This window comes from Xylocopa sonorina, chromosome 6 (genome assembly GCF_050948175.1).
Source record: "Xylocopa sonorina isolate GNS202 chromosome 6, iyXylSono1_principal, whole genome shotgun sequence".
Classification (NCBI taxonomy): domain Eukaryota; kingdom Metazoa; phylum Arthropoda; class Insecta; order Hymenoptera; family Apidae; genus Xylocopa; species Xylocopa sonorina.
Genome location: NC_135198.1, coordinates 1,966,762 through 1,986,160, shown reverse-complemented (window position 1 = coordinate 1,986,160; position 19,399 = coordinate 1,966,762). Strand labels below are relative to the sequence as shown.

Sequence of the window (19,399 nt, the reverse complement as noted above, 5' to 3'; positions counted from 1 at the left end):
GAGCAGAGCGAGGCCTGGACGAAGGGGAGAGGAAATCTCGAGATCAGCAGGTATACTACGTACGAAAGCGGAATGGAATAAAGCGCGCGAGGCTCGTCTTGGCTCGTGTTGGAGAGAGAGAGGGGAGAACGCCGGTGATCCTGGATGTTGGTTAAATCGAGGATGAAGCGGTAGGGATAGAGCCAGAAAGCGGTAGAGGATTTCCACAGGAGAAAGTAGCGGGCGGTGGATGCCAGAGATTGATTGAAATTCACGGTCGATCTTTTGGATGGGCGCGGATAGAGAAGGAAGCTAAATGCCAGATAAAAGAGAGGAGATCGACGGGAAGAAGGCGAAGAGGGTGGTGGGTTAACTCGAGTCGAAGGAGGCTGCTGAGGGAGAGGAATGGGTGCCGGGATGGGCAGGAGCGGCACGAGCGGCGGCTTCCTCGAGGCACTCCCCACGGGGACACCGCTCCACGTGGCCATGCTCGGGCTGGACAGCGCCGGAAAAACCACCGCGTTATATCGGCTCAAGTTCGACCAGTACCTAAACACCGTGCCCACCATCGGCTTCAATTGCGAGAGAATCCGCGGTGGCATCGGGAAAGCGAAAGGTAATTTCTTCAAATTCACCTTTCCCTAAATTGAATTCACCCTTTTACAAAACAAATTCCAAACGAAATTCACACTTTTACGAATTCGTTTCATTGAAATATTTTAAAAGTGAAGCACCTATTCTTTTGTACTTTACTGCGCTCTATTAAACTCCATATTCGCACAATCAAAATGTTGAACTTGCAAAAAAACGACGTCTTTCACTTCATAGACTATATTATATCTGAAAAACTAAAATAGAAACGTAATATTGAACGGTCATGCCGCGAATACGACGATCGCGATAATTTCACGCCTCGAAAGGAACTATTCCTCTCGATGACTCGTCGACTCTGGCTAAAACATGCAAATACCGTAATAACTGGACACGTAACCATTACACGGCCAGGATAACACTTGACTCGTGCAGTTATTGCGTTTATCGCGTGTATACGTGGCTACGAATCGCCACTCTGCATCGGTTTCCTTCTGGTACGAGCGTATCTGCTCGTCCCAGAAACCTGGTAGCATCAATTGCCGCGAGAAATGAAAATTCACGTCTCTCGTGAAACTTACTCCTTCGCTCCGTTACATTGTGCGTTACATTGTCCTGCGCGTATCAATCGAAGCACATAAAATGTGACGAACAAGTTCCTTCGCGTGTCCTCTTGATCATTCGGAATTCCATAAGAGGCAATTTAGATTAATACTATTTTTTTATATTGCTGCCTTTTATTGTATAGGGTGACCAAAAACGTACGGTATCGGCATTATGATTTGTGTATAAACAAGCCTAACATTTCTGTGATCATTTATTTATGAGAAAGGAATATACAGACAGTGGATTTCCTTCAAACTTCGCATATTTATAGATCTATAAAACTTTGTTAGAAGTCTTGAAATAACGGAAGGGGACGGGTTTAAAGTAGCGAAATTGTTTGGAGGCTATAACTTTCGTCCGAAGAGAGAGATTTTTAAATGGTGTAAGTCGCATCTTGAGAAAACTTTTCGTTTCAGAGTTATAACATTAATACTTGAACATATGGATCATAGGAGACCAAGATCGTGAAGAGTACATAAAGAGTGCCGATACTTTTTCTGGTCACCCTGTACAAGGAGTATGCTTCAAGGATTTCTAAATTTTTCATTTTCTTTCGCATCATACGAACTGGATCACATACTCGATAAGAACGTAAATATTAGAATAAAGAAATACTGTCGCAGGTGTGAATTTTCTCGTGTGGGACGTGGGCGGGCAGGAGAAATTACGACCCTTGTGGAAATCCTACACCCGGTGCACGGACGGCATTATATTCGTGGTCGACTCCTGCGACGCCGAACGACTCGAGGAGGCGAAGATGGAGCTGACCAGGACGGCTAGGAGCCCGGATAACGCCGGTGTACCCATCCTGATCCTGGCCAACAAACAGGATCTGCCAGGTAACACCACGTCCCATACATCTATAGGTGTGTTAGTAGCGTGTCATATCGACTCGATAACGATGGGAGGAAAGCAACTCGAGTTTTCCACTGACTGATTTCAAGTTTTGAAAATCGAGATCGATTGTATTCGCGAAACAATTAGTGATGGAGATAGTGACGTAGTATTTGGTAAGAAGTAAAAAAATTCAAACGATAGTGTGTTCGCGCCAAGATGAGCATGTCACCCACATTGGCGTTATTTAAGATTAGTAAAGATTAGATCTAGTAAATAGCCTAGTAAATAACCATTAGTTTTAATTAGGTTCGGAGCAGCAATAATTATTTCGGTACTAGAATTTTACTTCTCTGCTTGTTATGCGAAAAAACCCGTCTCAACCCCTACTACTTGTTCCTTGTTTCTTGGAGTATAGTTTTTTCGATCCCGATAACCCGTGGGTAATACCAAACAACAACTTGCGATGTTGCTATTTCATCTGGCCGAAAAATCGTCGAGTACAAACGATTAATAAATTCTTTCGATGATCGATGACTTGAATGTTCAAAAAAGTGAAAATCCGTTGGTGATAGTTTCGACGAATACGGAAGATGAGATAAAGTTTCATAATTTAACGCGTTCAAGTCTTGTTCCGTTCCTTCAATTTCGATGCAGTAACCTCTCGGCTGTTATGGTTTCTTCCGGTTCTAAAAGATTGTAGACTTGTAAACATCCTCTTTTCGGATGTAAGACTGGCTTCTATTGTCGTATGATGTCAAATCAGTAACGAATTACGTATTTCCCGACGGTGAAACTTTTCTTCTTTTACTAATCGAAAATTTCCTTGCCATTTTTCGTAGATTTTCTTCATGTCGCAATATGAGTCCGCCCTTACAATTATGTATAAAATGTCTTAAGAAATTTTTATGATTTTTGTTAAACCGAATTCAAAGTATTTAATTATTTACAAAGCATTTAAACACTTTAAACAGTAGGGTGTTGTTGGCAATGAAATTGAAAAATAATTTGGAGTGCATAGGGTTTAAACGTCTTTCATGTATCGTTTTTTTTTAAGGTTTCCTTCCATCATCGTTGTATACCATCTAGCAATGATACAATGATTAAATGGACAACACCATATTAACACACAACGAGTGAATACGCATTACTTTCTTTTCTAACGTCGAAACACAGTAACATGTGAATATCAAAAATTCTTTCAGCAGTAAAAATTTCGCTCATATAGTTAATTTTAATTGTTAAAACGCTCTTTGACGGGGTGTATTTCGAAACCGCAGTTTTCAACTTAATTACTTTCATTACACAATTTCCGTGTACATTAATATATTTCATGCAGCAGATAAGTTAGAATTCCTTGAAGCTAAATGGACCAGTTTCTACAATTAGAGATAATAATTAGGAGAGCGAGATAGGAACTGAGAGAAATAGTTCGAGCTTCGAACAGATTTGATTGTTTCTTGAAAGAGAAAATAGGGTTAGTTTTGAAGACTTAAGAGTGTTGGGACAAGTGCGGTAGAAAACCAGCAGCCTGTTGGTACGAGCGCATGGCTTCGCTGCGAGGACTATGCATGCACTTGACCGCAATTTATAGTAGAGCACGTTTAGATCATAGATTGCGCTTGGATTTCCTCCACGCGTTCCTTTTAATAGACTTACAAAAAAATCTGATAAAACACAATTGCACCGTTCGTGAGATTATCATTACATCGCCTTCTGTTATATATAATATTATAATAGCACGACAATTGAATTGCACCAAGTCATTCAAGCAAAAACAGATCAATCTTTGGAAACTGACAGTGATTACATATACGTAATTAACGATTTATTACGTTAATCAAGTTTTAACTTTTTCATTTTTAAGTTTAACTTTTCTACATTCAATGAACTCTATGTTATTTTTTTACGTCTAAAATTTTACAACTAAAAGTGTTTAATGTTTTCTTAATTAATCTTTGGATCCAAATGTAGACAGCCTCTGACAGGCTGATATCGAAGGTTTACGACCTATTCCACATCGTTACTTTTTGAGAAATGCATGTTTGCACGAATTTTTTTATTGAAATTGTCAGACATTTACAGAGCTGCATCGAGTCTGAGAACCAAACTAACTTAAATCTATTTTCATCTTCCTCATCTTTTTTTATTTCATTACAGGGATAGATCTCTTTATATTACATCTTAAACCTTTCCTATAAGAAGTAATGTAAAAATTATTAATCTGTGCTCATGTAAAAAAAAAACTCTTATTGATATTATACCCGGATTAGTGGGGTTGTAAAATTATTTAAACATTCGTTTAAATCTATAAATAATAATTAGTATAGATATTTATTATAGATATTTAAGTTTAAACTCTGCTTAATACTAAAATACAAGAGGGAACAACTGATATTGTATTTTGTGGAAGGAGAGTCTCCTTGCGACAAAACCTGTCATTTTTCAGTAGGCTCAGGTGGTTTGACTTTTATTAAAGATCTTCGACTATTATTAAGCAAAGTATGCAATAAATGATCAGTCACGAATAACATCTGTCACGTCCAAACAAGACGTATTCCGAATTGGATATATTCCAAAGCAAACGTATACCGAGATACCACCTGTATATGTGGGGTGCTAATGAAGATGTAATTTTGAAAATAGGTTACGATTGCGGAGAGCGGTATCTCGAATATTCAATATTCTATAGCTTCAAACTATTCATAACCTTGCATTTGTAGATAAATTGAGATCTTCCTGCATAGTGGTCTTGATGTTCGACATTTGCTAGCTGTAAAAATGAAAAACCAAATCCGTAACAATCAGGTGATAACGAAGAGAATTGGTGACGTCCGCAGGTGCCAAAGAGGTGGGCGAGCTGGAGAAGCAGCTGGGCGTGTTGGAGCTGGCCGGGGTGCCTGGGAGCGCGTGCATCAGGGTGCAACCGGCGTGCGCCATCACCGGCGAGGGCCTCCACGAGGGTCTGGACACGCTCTACCAGCTGATACTGAAGCGGCGCAAGCTGGCGAAGCTGAACAGGAAGCGGGCTAGGTAGGCCAGGGCCTCGGAGGACTGCACGTGCGTCTTCTGATATTGTAAGTCGCGGACAGTCTCTCCTTTGGATACAGCCACGCCTTCCACGGTGTCCTCTTCTTCCTCGTCCTTTTCGTCGTTCTGCGATGGCGACGTCCGCGCGGCGTACGAGTGAAGAACGCGCACGGGACGGTGACGCTCGGTGGTGGCCTCGGTGTTCCGAGATCTTTCAAAGGTGCAACCTATCGTCGAACGCTTCAGCTCCGTGGATTTAATCCTAAAAGGTGCATTAAACGATGGTAACAACGAAACAAGTGCTTCTTCGTCGCAGTTAGAAAGAAGCTCTATTTTGACAAATTTTCCATCGCCACTGGACGTTGGGATGCCATGGGAAACTTTTCTAACAACCTCCCAGCCGACTTCCTCGGCTTGTTATCGGTAACGAGCCAGGTGTCGTTAAGCTCTCGTACACTTCGAAGCCCCGACGAGAACGAAACGGGAAATAGTGGAAACTGCCGGAGTCCCCTTCAACGATAACGAGGGGATCATCTGCGACTCCGTAGCTGATAACGATGACGACCAATTGTATTAATAATGATGACGCGATCCAGATCAAGAAGGGAACGAAGATACAACATGGATATTAAGAAGCGTGACCGCGCCTAGTCAGATTAGTTAACTCTTGAATGCCACGCACTTTCGAACCTAGCCTGCACTCTTTCATTTCGAGTTCTTTCTTTTATGCTTTTCTGTTTCCTTTTTCAGTCACAAAGGTCTACTTCCTGAGAAATCTACATATGGAGTTTAAATACATTTTATAAATATTAATTCACTTGTTATTAATTGTAATTGTGCGAATTTTAAAGGAGTAACGGTAGTTTGTACGTCTGTACGAGAGACAATTTTATAGACGCTTTTACAATATTGCCACTTTAAATTCACCCTTTTCCAAATGAAATTCACCTTTTTGCAAATTCAAACGCTTCTATTTAAATATTTTCTGAATTTAATTTGCAAAAAAGACAAATTCAAAGTGCCGATACTGTATACGTTTGACGAAAGGTGTTTCATTTATTAAACACTTTACAACAAGTTCTGTTTATACTTTTACATTCATTGACGTTTAAAAGATATTTCTCATTTAAGATTCCGAATTTGCGAAAAGTATACGTAGACCTTTGTGCGCTGGACAATACAAAGAAAGAGGAAAAGATTTGCAGGTACCATATTCTTTCGAAAACGAATATAGATGTTTTATATTTCGAAATAATTGATCAGCCTTAATTCAACGTGGTGTCTGAGAGTTAAATATGAAAATGAACACACGATACACAGATGCGGCAGTAGAAGTTCCTGAAAGTTGAACGAATAGGATCGAAACCGTTTCACCCGGACGATGGATAGACGCGAACGTTCTCTCGCAGAACGGAGTTCCAGCAGTAGATGGCTTTTTGCTGCGTAGAAGGCAAATACGGAACCCGCGCGTTATCGTTTCGCGTTATTATCGATTTCTCGTGTTAGTAAAACTCATAGTACGCGTTCGTAGAGCTCGAGGTGAATATTCGTGGACCTAGGCGTCCCGACGATTACCGTGCCTCTTCAGTTTTTTGCACCTTTATACCGTGTAACCGAGAGGAGGAGGAAAAATGAAAAAAAAAACAAAAAGAAAAAAAAAGAAGACAGATGATCGCGCGTCGTAATAGGATGTCGTGGCTTTTTCCTGGCGGACGGACCCGTTTTGTAAAAAACGATGTGATAACAGCCCACCCTCAACCCCTTCTTCTTCCTGTGAAGCTAGCCTGTGTCGTACGTGTGCGCACGCGGATCCGTATTCTACTTGGTTTGTCGTACTCCAACGGAGAGCCTTTGTCCTTCTTTAAGCGAGCCGATCGTTTTGAGTTGCCTCGAGAAACCGATACATATCCGGTGGAAGCTAGTGTGTAACCCATTCACTGCTAACTACGACATATTTCGTAGCATGCGCATACAAGTTTGGAATAAGTACAAGATACAAAAAGAATCTTGGCGCCCTGGGCAAAACGCTCTAAATTCACAGAATTGGCAGATTGGGTGAATGGGTTAACACGTTCCGTGCCGAACCGATTTTTTGATAATTTCCTTCAGGCAGCGTGGGGCATACAATTGAATAGTTTTGCTCCTGGAATATACTTTACAATTTCATGCATTCTCTTTACACACAATGATATTCTGATCCCCCACCTTTATGATTGGAAACATAGAAATAGACAAAATAGGCAGAAAAAAATATCTGGAATTACTTAGGACACACCTGGATATAGGATTAAATTTTGTTAGTAACTATTGAGGTAATTACAAATACTATTTTAAACTTACGAAACCCATGCAATAATAATTAAATGTAGAATAAAATATTTGTATAAAAGACTGGTATAGAATTTAAGATGCATAATATAGTGAAGCAATGAATTTCATTATTGGGAATTTCAAATTACAAGTCTGATTGCATTCTTCGTTTTACAACGAGAATTTAAACGGCTTAAACGGAAAGTTCAACGTGCGTCCCACAAGGCACGGAACGTGAAATGAAATAATAAATAAATATCTTTGAATAGGATTCATTAATTTCTTCGCGATGCGAAAGTGTGTGCTTTTAAGTGGTTAGTTAATTTTCCCGCGTTCGAATGAAGGATGAAAAGCTCGAAACGATAGGTGCTCGTGTTTCTTGTCAGCTTATTTTAGCCTTAACGATCGCTTGAATATATGGGACTTCCGGCGCGAGCAGTCCTTATCGACGTTAGATATTCCTAAGTGGTCGAAGAGAATGTCCGTCTCTGTTAACCGTGATTCTTATTCGTTGAAAATATCGTGTCTCGTTAATGCGACCGGTTCGTCGGATGAGAAAAGTGTATTTGTCGCGAAAGTTTTTCCGGTACAGACAGTGGTCTTAGACAGCGAGGAGCTCGAGGTTCTGATTTCGTTTGGTGTTCTCGTGGCCAATCCTTCTTCGTTCCTCCGTGATTCGCGAAAGCGAACTTTTTTTCTCGCACACATTCTTCCTTGAAACGGTGAACCCTTGCCACTCCTTTGCCGAGTGTGATTCGAAATCGGAAAATAGAAAAGAGGACGAATATAAGTTACAACAAAGTTTCAGAGGTATATTTAATATAATTAGTACAGTACCGACATTTTAAATTCACTGGTTTGCAAAAGCATCAGATATAAACTAGGCGGTAAGAAATGAAAAATTTATTTTAGATAATAATCATTAAGGAGTGTCAATTTTAAACCGAAGATCTAAATTATTTGCCACTACTAAAAAAGGTAAGCAGAAACCACTGTAATAAATAGCAATGAAATGGTTTCAAGACGTCCATTTAACGGCGACAAAAAACTTCAAACCCATTTAAATCCTATTTAGTCATTTCTTCTTACCTCTCTTTAATAATTCATACGGTCGATTTAAAATTACACCCTGTAACATTTTACAAACATATTCCTACCGTTTCATCGAACGAGAACAAAAAGGAACATTACTCGTAGCTGGTGTACGTTCGTTTGAGCAAGAAATACGAGAAGATGAAGTGGAAGTGGAACGCAACGATGATTCAATTTATTAGGCGATTGCAAAAGTTCGTGCCTGATTTGTAACCAAATCAAGTACTACGCATTTACGTGAAATATAGTATTTATTAATCGAGGGCTTTGAGAAATGCGTGTTTCACTGAAGTTTTTTATTGAAATGGAAATTTTCTATTCCCGAAAGACGTTAGTAGTAGAAACTATTGCTAAAATATTGCTATTTTATAGTATTTATTAATCGATAATAAGGCTTTTTTATTCTCTCTTTGTAGTAACTACGTGGTTTCTCTCCAAAGAAAGTCATAAAGCAGTTTTTAGATGAAATCTGGAGAAAATGACGGGTGCTAGAAGGATTTCCCATTTCAACTCTCCAAGTTCTTCCGGTTTGTTTCGCTCTATCAAAACATGCGGAACCCATGTACCGAGTTTCTAAGTATATCTACATTGCTTTCAACGGCGAAATACCGTCGAACTGTCGACATTTGAACATTTAGCAATCTCATCAGTGCTAATTCGTGGATTATTGTTCACTAAATCACAGATAAAGTCGTAATCAATGCCGAGAGGCCTCCGGGAGCGAAGTTTATCGTTTAGATTAAAGCGACCATTTTGCAATCGACTAAATCATTTTTTAAATGTTTTAAGAGTAGAATCATTATCCGAGTAAACGTCTTGTTCGTTTATTTTTTTCTCTTTTCTATGCAGTTCCAATGCTCGCTCCTGTTTTACATTTCTATTTCTGTTTGGAATAGTAATCTTGCACAAAGCAATTGATCGAAATAAACTTTTTGTTTAAGACTATTTATTTCATTTAAGATACATTTACATAACTGCCAGCTAATAATACGATTACAAAAGAAATATCATCACGCTTTTGCCAACTACGAAAATCGAGCACGGACTTTTGCGAACTTCCGACTAATATAACAAAGAGAAGTTACGTCGATGGATGAAAGAAATTGTTGTCGCGTGATCGAAAACAGAATATGAGAATGGGGTGGAAGCAGCGTAGCTTTATATTCTCCACTCGGATGAGAATCGAGCGCACGAAAGTCGACCGAGGCAATTCGACTGGTTATTTATTGCGCCGCACGGGTCTTTTGGATATTAAAGTTGAAAACCGGAAATCGTGGTTTCGCGGCGAATGATGTACGCGGGTGTACGTTATCCGGAAACAACGATCCACCCTGACGGAAGTCGCAGTGGAGTCGGAAACATTTCCTGTGTTAGAAAAAAAGACCGAGTACGTAACGAGAAAGTAAAGACCGCGACACCTTACCTTTCCCGTGGATATTGCGCATCAGATTCACGTGAAATATGTAGAAATAAATAAATTCGTAGACAAAACGCGGCTCTTTCTTTTGCATGGCATATTCGTTATGTATGCGCGCGCTATCGATATGTTCTTTCTACGGGGTGTTCTAAATTTCTTATGAGTCTTCAGTAATATTGTTCTTCCAGTAATACTAGCAAAATCATGTTGTCTTAATAATTAAATAGCTACTAACCAGTTGACTGTGAAAATTTTATTTTCTTATTTCTTTTATTATTATTTTGCACCAGAGAACTTTGTTTTCATGTAATAATTGACAAGTATAATAACTTTTTATCGAATAAAACGGTGTAGTTCTTCTTCGTTTTCTTTTACTTTTTTTGGTAAAATTTATAACAGAGGGAATAGTTACTTAAAGAGTTCTGATAGAGAAATAATTTTCAAGACCTTGGAGTACAAATTTTCCATCGATTATTCTTTTATATTTTTTATTATATATAACAAACAATGCTGATATAAAACTCTGGAACACCCTGTACAGTAAAAAATTACTAAAAATTTCCGTAAACATAAAAATATTGAACATTGAGTTGTTTCCTAAAAAATAAGTGCACCCCAATGAACAGTAAACTTCTTCGTATTTGCCTATCTTTTCTTCCTTCTTAGTTTCATTCTTAGCTTACGTACGAAATAGAAAAGACTCGCAAACCCTAAGAATACCGCGAGCGATCACGTCGAGCGAGCACGGAATCGATAAAGGTGCAATGAGTCACTGGCACCGCGCGATGTATTATTCGTGGAAACGCGAGGCGGAGTAGTCACGCGATTTTTGAATATTCGCGAAAATTACTGCAATGAAAGTCGACGACGAAGGGATAGGAAATAATCGCGGGTGCCATGTACGCGGAACAGGCATGCGGGAAATATAAAGATGCATCGTCGTTGCGTGAAACGGAACGACCACGTCTCGGAGGATCAGGAAACGACGTCGATCAATGATGCGTGTTATCAGATGGTGACAGCGCGTAATATATTGTGGGATTCCTGTTTGGATTTCCTTATGTTCGACACGAAGGATGTTACAGTATTGGCGCATTAAATTTGCCTTTTTGCAGAGTAAGTTCATCCTTTTGCAAGTCACATTCACTTTTTCCAACTCAAATTCATCATTTTGTAAATCAAACACGGATACTTAAATATTTTATTTAAAAACACACCACGCATAATCTAGGTAGTGAGAAATGAAAATTTAATTCAAAAAGATACAGATATTCATATAAATTACCAATTCATTAAAGTCAATACATAAATGTGTATGTAGTATGTTTGTATGAAAGCTGAGTGTGAATATCAGCAAGAAAACTCAACTCTTTAAGTTATCAACAATTGCTACAGCAGAACCATTATGTATATATGCATAGACTACAATATATAAACTAATTAGTAATTATTTTTAAATAGATATTTGTACCTTCTTGAATGAAATTTTTTATTTCTTACTATCTAGTTTACATTTGGTGTTTCTCTAAATAAAATATTTAAGTGGAAATATTTGATTTCCAAAAGAATGAATTTCATTCGCAAAATGGTGAATGTGACTGGGTGGCAAGGGTCTATTTGGTTTGCGAAAGGATGAACTTTAATTTAGAAACAAAAGTTTATTTAGGACATGTAAGAACGTTTCCCGAGGCAGAAGAAAATTTTGTGATGCAATAGAACCTCGGTCGTTAGAGTAACAAATAACTGAAAGAAATTGATCATTATTTGTTCAAGGCCAAAAAGAAGCAATCTTTTTCTATAAAAAACGGTTATTACCGTGAAAAGCATACATTACATAAAAATAATAATAGCTTTTTTCAAAAAATCAGAATAATGGAACATGTCTGATATGTAGTAATTAATAAATTGTATTTCGATAACTACAATTATATAAATTATGAGCATTCTTACTTATAAACCTATGTGCTATTGTAAAACTTATAATATATAATTATTGTTTAATTAAAGAAATAGTTGTTCCATTATTTGAAAAACACGTTTAGTTCAGATACTCGAGGTTCTACTGTATTAAAAAAATATGGTACGTACTCTACGTATCATATTTCCCGTAATAAAATGAAAGGTTGTAAAAGGTAATTGCAAACGTAAAAGGCTGGAAGTGGTCAAACTCCTACTTAATTAGCTAATTACTAAGAAAATGACTACTTTAATGACTTACCTTAATGCATGATTAGAATTGAGAGAATCTGAAATAACTGTAGGATGATTATCAACACGGGAACAGCAATTAGCAACACGGCCGCCGAGTTTGCATTCGTATGCGCGAGCTGCAATGTAATGGTTTCCATTCCGCTTTTACAATCATCGATTAGATTTAAAATGATTTGAGTGCTGAGGATGCGAATTTCCCTTAATCAAAATTCATATCTGATGCTCATTTTGATAATCAATATTATCTGCCGCTATTGCAACTTCAAATTCAAATTTATGTTTCACGTACGCAGTACTCGCACTTTAAATTGACCCAATGTTGAATTTATAAATCAATTATTTCTACTCAAATATTTAACTTAAAAAAAAAAAAAAACAAATATTAATTAAGTAGTAAGATATAAAAATCTCATTCAAAAATTTACTAATATTTATTTAAAAGTAATTACCAATTCATTAGAGACAAACATACTAGGTAATTTATAATTATATAATTAACAGTACGTATGTATGAGAATTGCGTGTAAATATAATTGATACATAATTGATACATGTAATGGTGGTGACTTAAAATCGATGTATTCGCATTTTCTTGTTGATATCTACTGACTTGGTAATTACGAATTGGTAATTGCTTTTAAATAAACATTTGTATCTTTTTGAATGAAATTTTTCATTTTCCTATCATTACCTTTACATTTGGTGTCTCTTCTTTTAAATAAAATATTTAAGAAGAAGAGGTGAACATGATTTGCCAAAGGATAAATTTGATTTGCAAGATGAATTTCATTTTCAAAAGGGTGAATTTAAGGCGTCAATACTGTATAACAGCAGAAGTCTGTGTTATTTGGCACGAAAATAAAATGTGTTGCTCTTTTATATTTGCACTAACTTTTACAATTTTCCCACCGTGCTTTGCACATTTATCTATTTAGATAAATAAAAGGCATTCTCAGCTATCCTGCATAAATTTTGGCACGTGGAACCAAAATGGCCGCCGCTTAACATCCTCGTCCAACGAGTTCGCTGGTACACGGTATCACTGCTAAATTATAAATATTCATGGCAGTTCTTTCGCCGGACCATCGCAACAGGGGAAATTCATCAGGATTACCGTTATTTATCGTTGGAAGCCTCCCCGACAGTTATTTTCGAGTTTTCCCGTAAATAAATTGATCCACAAGTTCGAATAAAATAATGGTTAAGCGTAGCGGGAAGGAAGATGAAACATGCGAAACGGAACCAGTTTCTTCACACTTTGTTGCTCGGAATGCTCAACGAGTTCCTAGATGCACTTTTTGCGGTCTAAGCGTTTTTGCAATGCCGCGGCGAGCAACTGGTATTGATAAATGTCGAGCATGTCGCTTCTTCCACGACTCGTCCGCGTCGAATCATCTGACATTACAAGAATGCTCCAGCATTTTTCTCATTTTATTGACGCTTCGAATCTCGAAATTTCCTTCCGCGACCGGGACACCTAAAGATTCCGTAACCCAGTTGCAAGCGAACTTCCGGTGACATTGATCGCTTCTGTGGTCGAGACGTCAGGCGAGACGTTTCCGTATATCTAAGGAGAACGAATTACCGACAATTGTATAAAGACGGGCATAACGAGTGACGATGCTAGTCGAGCCGAGAATTATTTCGAGGAACTGAGAGAGTATGGACGACGATGAGTACGTGTAGCGTGGGCATCCACCAAAAAAAAATGGGGGGGGGGGGGGGGGGGAAGAAATGGAATGTTTATACGTGTAAGGACACTTTGTAAATAGGCAAACGCTGGCTGTAAGTTTTCGTGAGATTTCCGCCCGGTGTGGAATATCGCTGGCCAGAATCAGAGAATGTTAAATGAAATTTTTAATCGAGCCAAAGGGTGTTCATTTTTCAAAAAATTGAACATTCCTGGTTAGGATTCGATCGTTTCGAATTGTTTTTGATTTTGATTTTCATGTGTAATTAGCGGTTTGAGCAATGTGCGATCAGGCGTGGAGTTTCAAATTTGAATATCATAGAGTCTAGGTAAATGATTACTTGTAATGTGAAGTTGTATCGCGTGAATAACAATATACTGCTGAAGGTTATCGGTAATAAATTAATAGTGATATATCTTCGACTATCTTGAGCAGTGCGTCTGCAAGAATATGCTGAAAAAGTTTTACTTGATGCGAGTGTATAAATGATTATGATTTTTGAAATTATTAACAGTAAGTAAATATTTACCTAAATCATTAAGATTTGTTGAGACGAGCAATTATTTATTCAAGTAAATTTAGTTGCATCGAATCAAATAAATATTATATAAATTTAATTCGAGAAAGCTGATGATGTAAATCTAAACAAACGTTTATCTAAAATTGGCTACTATTTTTTAAGAACATGTTACTGTTTTTGATCTAGATAAAAATGATTTATTACGCTTTTAAGTGAATTGATATGAGAAAGTATGTTAACTTGAATCGAGTAAATTTTTTTATTCACTAAACTCGTATACGTTTTTTGTTAAATGTTTGGTCGATGAACGTGTCAAAATTGATTGAGCATACTTTTTAACCGTCATCGATCGAACCCGATGGTTAAACGACTGATCGACATATCAGTAATAATCTATTTAATTGTAATCTACGAATATTAACCATCTGACCAACGCCAGTGTTTTTCCAGACTCGAACAATGGAAATCGACCAATGTCTGTCGAACGTGGTTGTTGTTTTTTATATCGACTGTCGTTCGAAAAATTCTATTGTACACTATACTTGCCCTTGTTGTGTTTTATTAACTTTCGATATTTTATCTCGTGCTTCTCGATCGGACGATAGATTACGTATTTATGTATAATTAACACGCAATGAAGAAGAATAAGAAGGAATGTAATGACGAGCATGAAATAGAACCGGAGAGAGAGAGAGAGGATAATTATAATATTATATTGTCGTTTGTCCTCGCGCCGCTTGAATATTCGTATATTTATGTAGTAGACTCGCCACTCTTCTCTTGTATGCGTGCAGTAGGCGCACCAGGTGAATGTTGATTGTACCCTGGGACGTGCAGCTCGCCCCGTCAGACTGAATAGATCCTTTCCGACTGTGAGCGAGGATTTTTCCAAATACATCAGCTAATTCCGTTATGTTTTAATCGCTGCTATTTTATTTCGGCCCCCCCCCCCCCCTCCCCGCTCCCACCGTAATCCACGAATATTCCAATTGGACATTTCTGCGCAATTAGATTACAATTTTCATTGTAAAATGAAAATTATGCGTCTTAAATTCACTTTTTTTTAAATCAAATTCATCCTTTTGCGAATCAAATTTATTCTTCTACAAATGCTTCAAAAATTTCATTCAACAAGCTAGTGATATTTACTTAAAGGAAATTACTGATTATTGACTTTAATGAATTGGTAATTATTTTTAAATAAATATCTACTACATCTTTTTGAATGAAAATTTCCATTTCTTACTACTTCCTTAGTTCATATGTGGTACATTTTAAAATAAAATATTTAAGTAGAAGTAGAATGTAATTTGCAAATTGGTGAACAGAAAGTGCCAATACCGCATTGCAAAAATTGCAAGGTATACGGCAAAAGCTAAACTATTTAATCGCAAAACGTGAAACGTGGAACATGTACGTCCCATTCGACCTGAACAGAAAGTGTCCAAAGATTGGTCCAATGCAAAACGTGTTAATGACTTATGACTCCATTCTACCGTCTACAGTAATTGATGGCTTTGTATCGATATCGGTTATATGTGTCCGTACTTGATTTTATCTTCTTACTCTTCAGGTATGTACATCACAGTTATTGTATTCGTTTTCACGTATAGCGTGTATCTTCTAATATTGACTAATAATATATTTTTTTAAGCAAAAGTTGATCAGCTTCTGATTTTTCAGCTTTAGTCACTTTGGCTTTCTCAAGTAACACGCGTCCTTTGATTTCAACCAACTTAAAACGATTTTACACGTATACATGTGTTACTGATTCATTTTTTAACTTGTCTACTTTTGCCTTCAGCAAGCAATAAACCACGCAAAAGATTCATAAGTGAGATGATGAAAACTTTCAGTAAACTTCTATGATAAAAAATAATAGCTAACTAAACGTTGACTTCGAAAGTAACGGCTTCCCTGATATTACTGCCGCTATAGATGGATCTCCCTTTGTTTTAATGGGTCTTAACCCAGTGACGCACACATTTATTTTTAATATTGTGCCCAGAAACATGTTTTTCTCTTTTTCATTGTTTGTAACTGTAATAGGAAATGACCGTCAGTTACGTGTTTGACATTTTTCTTCTATGAATTACTCAAGAAGAAACATATACAATAAATGTATTAGTACAGTCCGTACTGATAATGTTTCTCTTCTTATTAACCCTTTGCACTCGAGGACCTTTTCGCTCGAGCGAACTGCAACTCGAGACAATTTTGTTTATATTAAGCAAAGGTTTTACAGACACTTTAAAATGATTTCATACTCAAACAAATATTATATATACAAATAGGAAAATTTCAAAAATTTACTTATTTCTACGTTGTACAAAACAAAATCTGTTCGAGATTCCACATACTCTTTACCCTTTTCAAGATTCATCGATGTTCGACAACGAAAAATCGAATTCGCCACCACTTAAACTGATTCGATCGCTATTCGTATTTACCACTGTAAAATTCAGACTGATAGACAACTAAGAACGCAGACCGAGCTGGCTCCAGGAAGAAATATGAAATAAGAAAGCGTCTGTCGAGCGCAAGGGAGCCGTAATTTGTCTACGTATCGCCAAGAAATGGACGGCTATGGTCGTTCCAAGCGTGAATGGGTTAACAGGAATGGAAATTCGAAAGAGGAAGCGACGGCATTAGTCTCGACGAAAAACCTTGAAATTACTTTCATCCGGTCAATAACAATCGGCTTGCACGTTGTACGGATTGTTTCCTCCGCACGGGCTGTCTTCGTGGTGGTACTTGTTCATGCGGATCAGCCCCCTGCACGGAGTAGGGGAAAAGGAGCGTGTTGCACATGTTACGGTGCACGGTGAACATGTGAGAGACACGGGGGCTTTCAAAGGGTTGCTTTGAGGATCCTTTGCGAAGGATCTCCACAAAAGTTTGAGTCGGTCGACTCGAGTAATTGGAGGAGGAAGACAAAAGTTTCAGCATTTTAATCACTTTTCGTCGATATTTAAAAATACGAAGAGCGGGTATTTAATATGAAGGGTCAAATCACTGTACACTTGACAAAAGTTTCTTTTGCTAAGCCACGATTAAACTACCTAATTTACATTTGTTCTTGTTTCTTTAAATAAAACACTTAAGTAGAAGTAGATTTAAGTTTAGTAGATTCGCAAATGGATGAATTTCATTTGCGAAATGGTGAATTTAAAATGCCAATGTCGCCTCTGCAGTCTGAAGGTATTGCTAAAGTGTAAAAATCTAGGCAGGCGGTTGGCTTGGTCCAGATGTAACTGAATCGCGAAGCGTGTGCTCATAGAAGAAGGCTCGTTAGACGACAACGTGGAACGCGGGAAGCTGCACGCGGCCGTGCATCGACGACATGTACACCGGGTTGCGTGCATGCATCGCCAGCACTGACGAAGAATAACGCAAACAACATTGCCACGCGGCGGAAACGTCGCCATTGTACTACGCGACCAGGGATTTCCATCGCTGAGAAATTCTTTACATTCTCGGATCAACCATATTTTAATCCCTTTTAATCAGTATCTAAATATGTAGGGTGAGTATCACGTATTTGAAAATATGTGGAGTCATGGACAATATTTGATGGGTCGCATTTCCCATTTGCGACTCGCTCTATAAACGCAACGAGGAGATACCATTTCTTGAGCAAGTAACACGTGGGGAATAAAAAATGGATCTTGAGAAAAGCGGAATGGACCACCTTTAGCCACCCTAATTCTAATAGCCGGTATTCATCCGAATAAGGCCGTACGATAAATTCAGAAAAGTATTAGTTCCAATTAGATGAATTAAAGACAGCAATTGAACAAAATCGTAGGGGCGTCCACCATATTCACCAGACCTCGCGACCTATCCTCAGACTTCTGTCTATTTCGATCATTACAAAATTTCCTTAATGGAAAAAAATATCAACTCTTTGACCGAGATAAAAGATCATATAGAAAAGCTTTTCGCTGAAAATCCTGAAATCTTCAAATTTTCAGAGAGATGAGGAAAAGTTATATTATAGAACAGAATGACACTTATATAATTTTTCTTCGAAATCAGCACAAACATTTCGGACAACCTAATAACTTTCCAATCATCGGATGGAAGGTCCCGTCGCCTCATAAATCGCGTGACCTTACCACTCGAAGTAGCTGTCGATATGTAGACCTCAAACCCAAAATGTTTATTTTTCGCCTACTGTAGCGCCACTAACGCCGTACAATCACAAGTTATCTTAAATTACTAATACTTAATGGGAAAATTGTAAAGAGAGAGAGAGAGAGAGAGAGAGAGAGAGAGAGAGAGCGGAGTTTCTATTAAAGTTGATTGTATATTTAGTGTTCTTCAAAATGTGATATGTTTACTCTTCTAATAATCACGAACTCTATCTTCTGAGTATTATTTGAACACTAGTAGCTTGTAATGTATGCTCCCATCAAACACGAAACGTCTGCTGGGACAAGCGATATTACGAATTTTTGTGAGGATAACGGACTAACTAAAACTGATTAGATGTCAAAGAAAAAACCGTTCGTCATTCGTAGATACCAGATGCATCCTCGGATGACACGCACAGGAATTTCGCGTGTCCTAACCTTCGACCGTGGCAAGTAATAAATCCAAGAACTGCCTCGACTTGAACAATGAAGCAGCGATACAAAAGATTCGAAAGTGGAAACGCAAACGTCTAATAGATCCGTATAACAAAAGAATAACGCTAAACCTAGACTGAAAGTAACAGTGCGAGCGTACAGTTACCACGTGCTTTTAATTGCATTACGTTCAATCATAGGTCCTGAATTTAGTGGAAAGTTCATCGATCACGCCTCCGCAGAGGGTCCCCAAAACGCTTGAATTGCTCGCTAAGATTTATTTAGCTGTGATGAAAATATTTGACATTCATGAAGAGCAATTTTTGAGGTATCGGTAGTTCGTAGACTAACTTTATTGCCGGGATGGGAAGAGTTCGCGTCTACAAGTTGTGAAACGTAGCCTCGTTAGAGGAAGTCGGCGAACGCACGCAGAAACAATGCTAGAAAGTTCGTGTAGTTACAATGGACACAATGTGCGGCGGTCGAACGACGAGCAGCGTTATTGTACCGAGCGAATATCAGATCGCATCTCAGGAAACTCTTTGCC

General features: G+C 38.0%; 1 protein-coding gene across 1 annotated transcript; it reads left to right on the top strand.

Moving 5' to 3' along the window:
- Positions 1-288: 288 nt before the first annotated feature.
- On the top strand, positions 289-5,225 carry Arl4 (ADP ribosylation factor-like 4). Its single transcript, XM_076896363.1, has 3 exons — positions 289-595; positions 1,800-2,015; positions 4,851-5,225. Exons 1-3 carry the CDS (start codon positions 385-387, stop codon positions 5,045-5,047), a joined length of 624 nt encoding a protein of 207 aa, XP_076752478.1. The 5' UTR covers positions 289-384; the 3' UTR covers positions 5,048-5,225.
- The last annotated feature ends 14,174 nt before the right edge of the window (positions 5,226-19,399 follow it).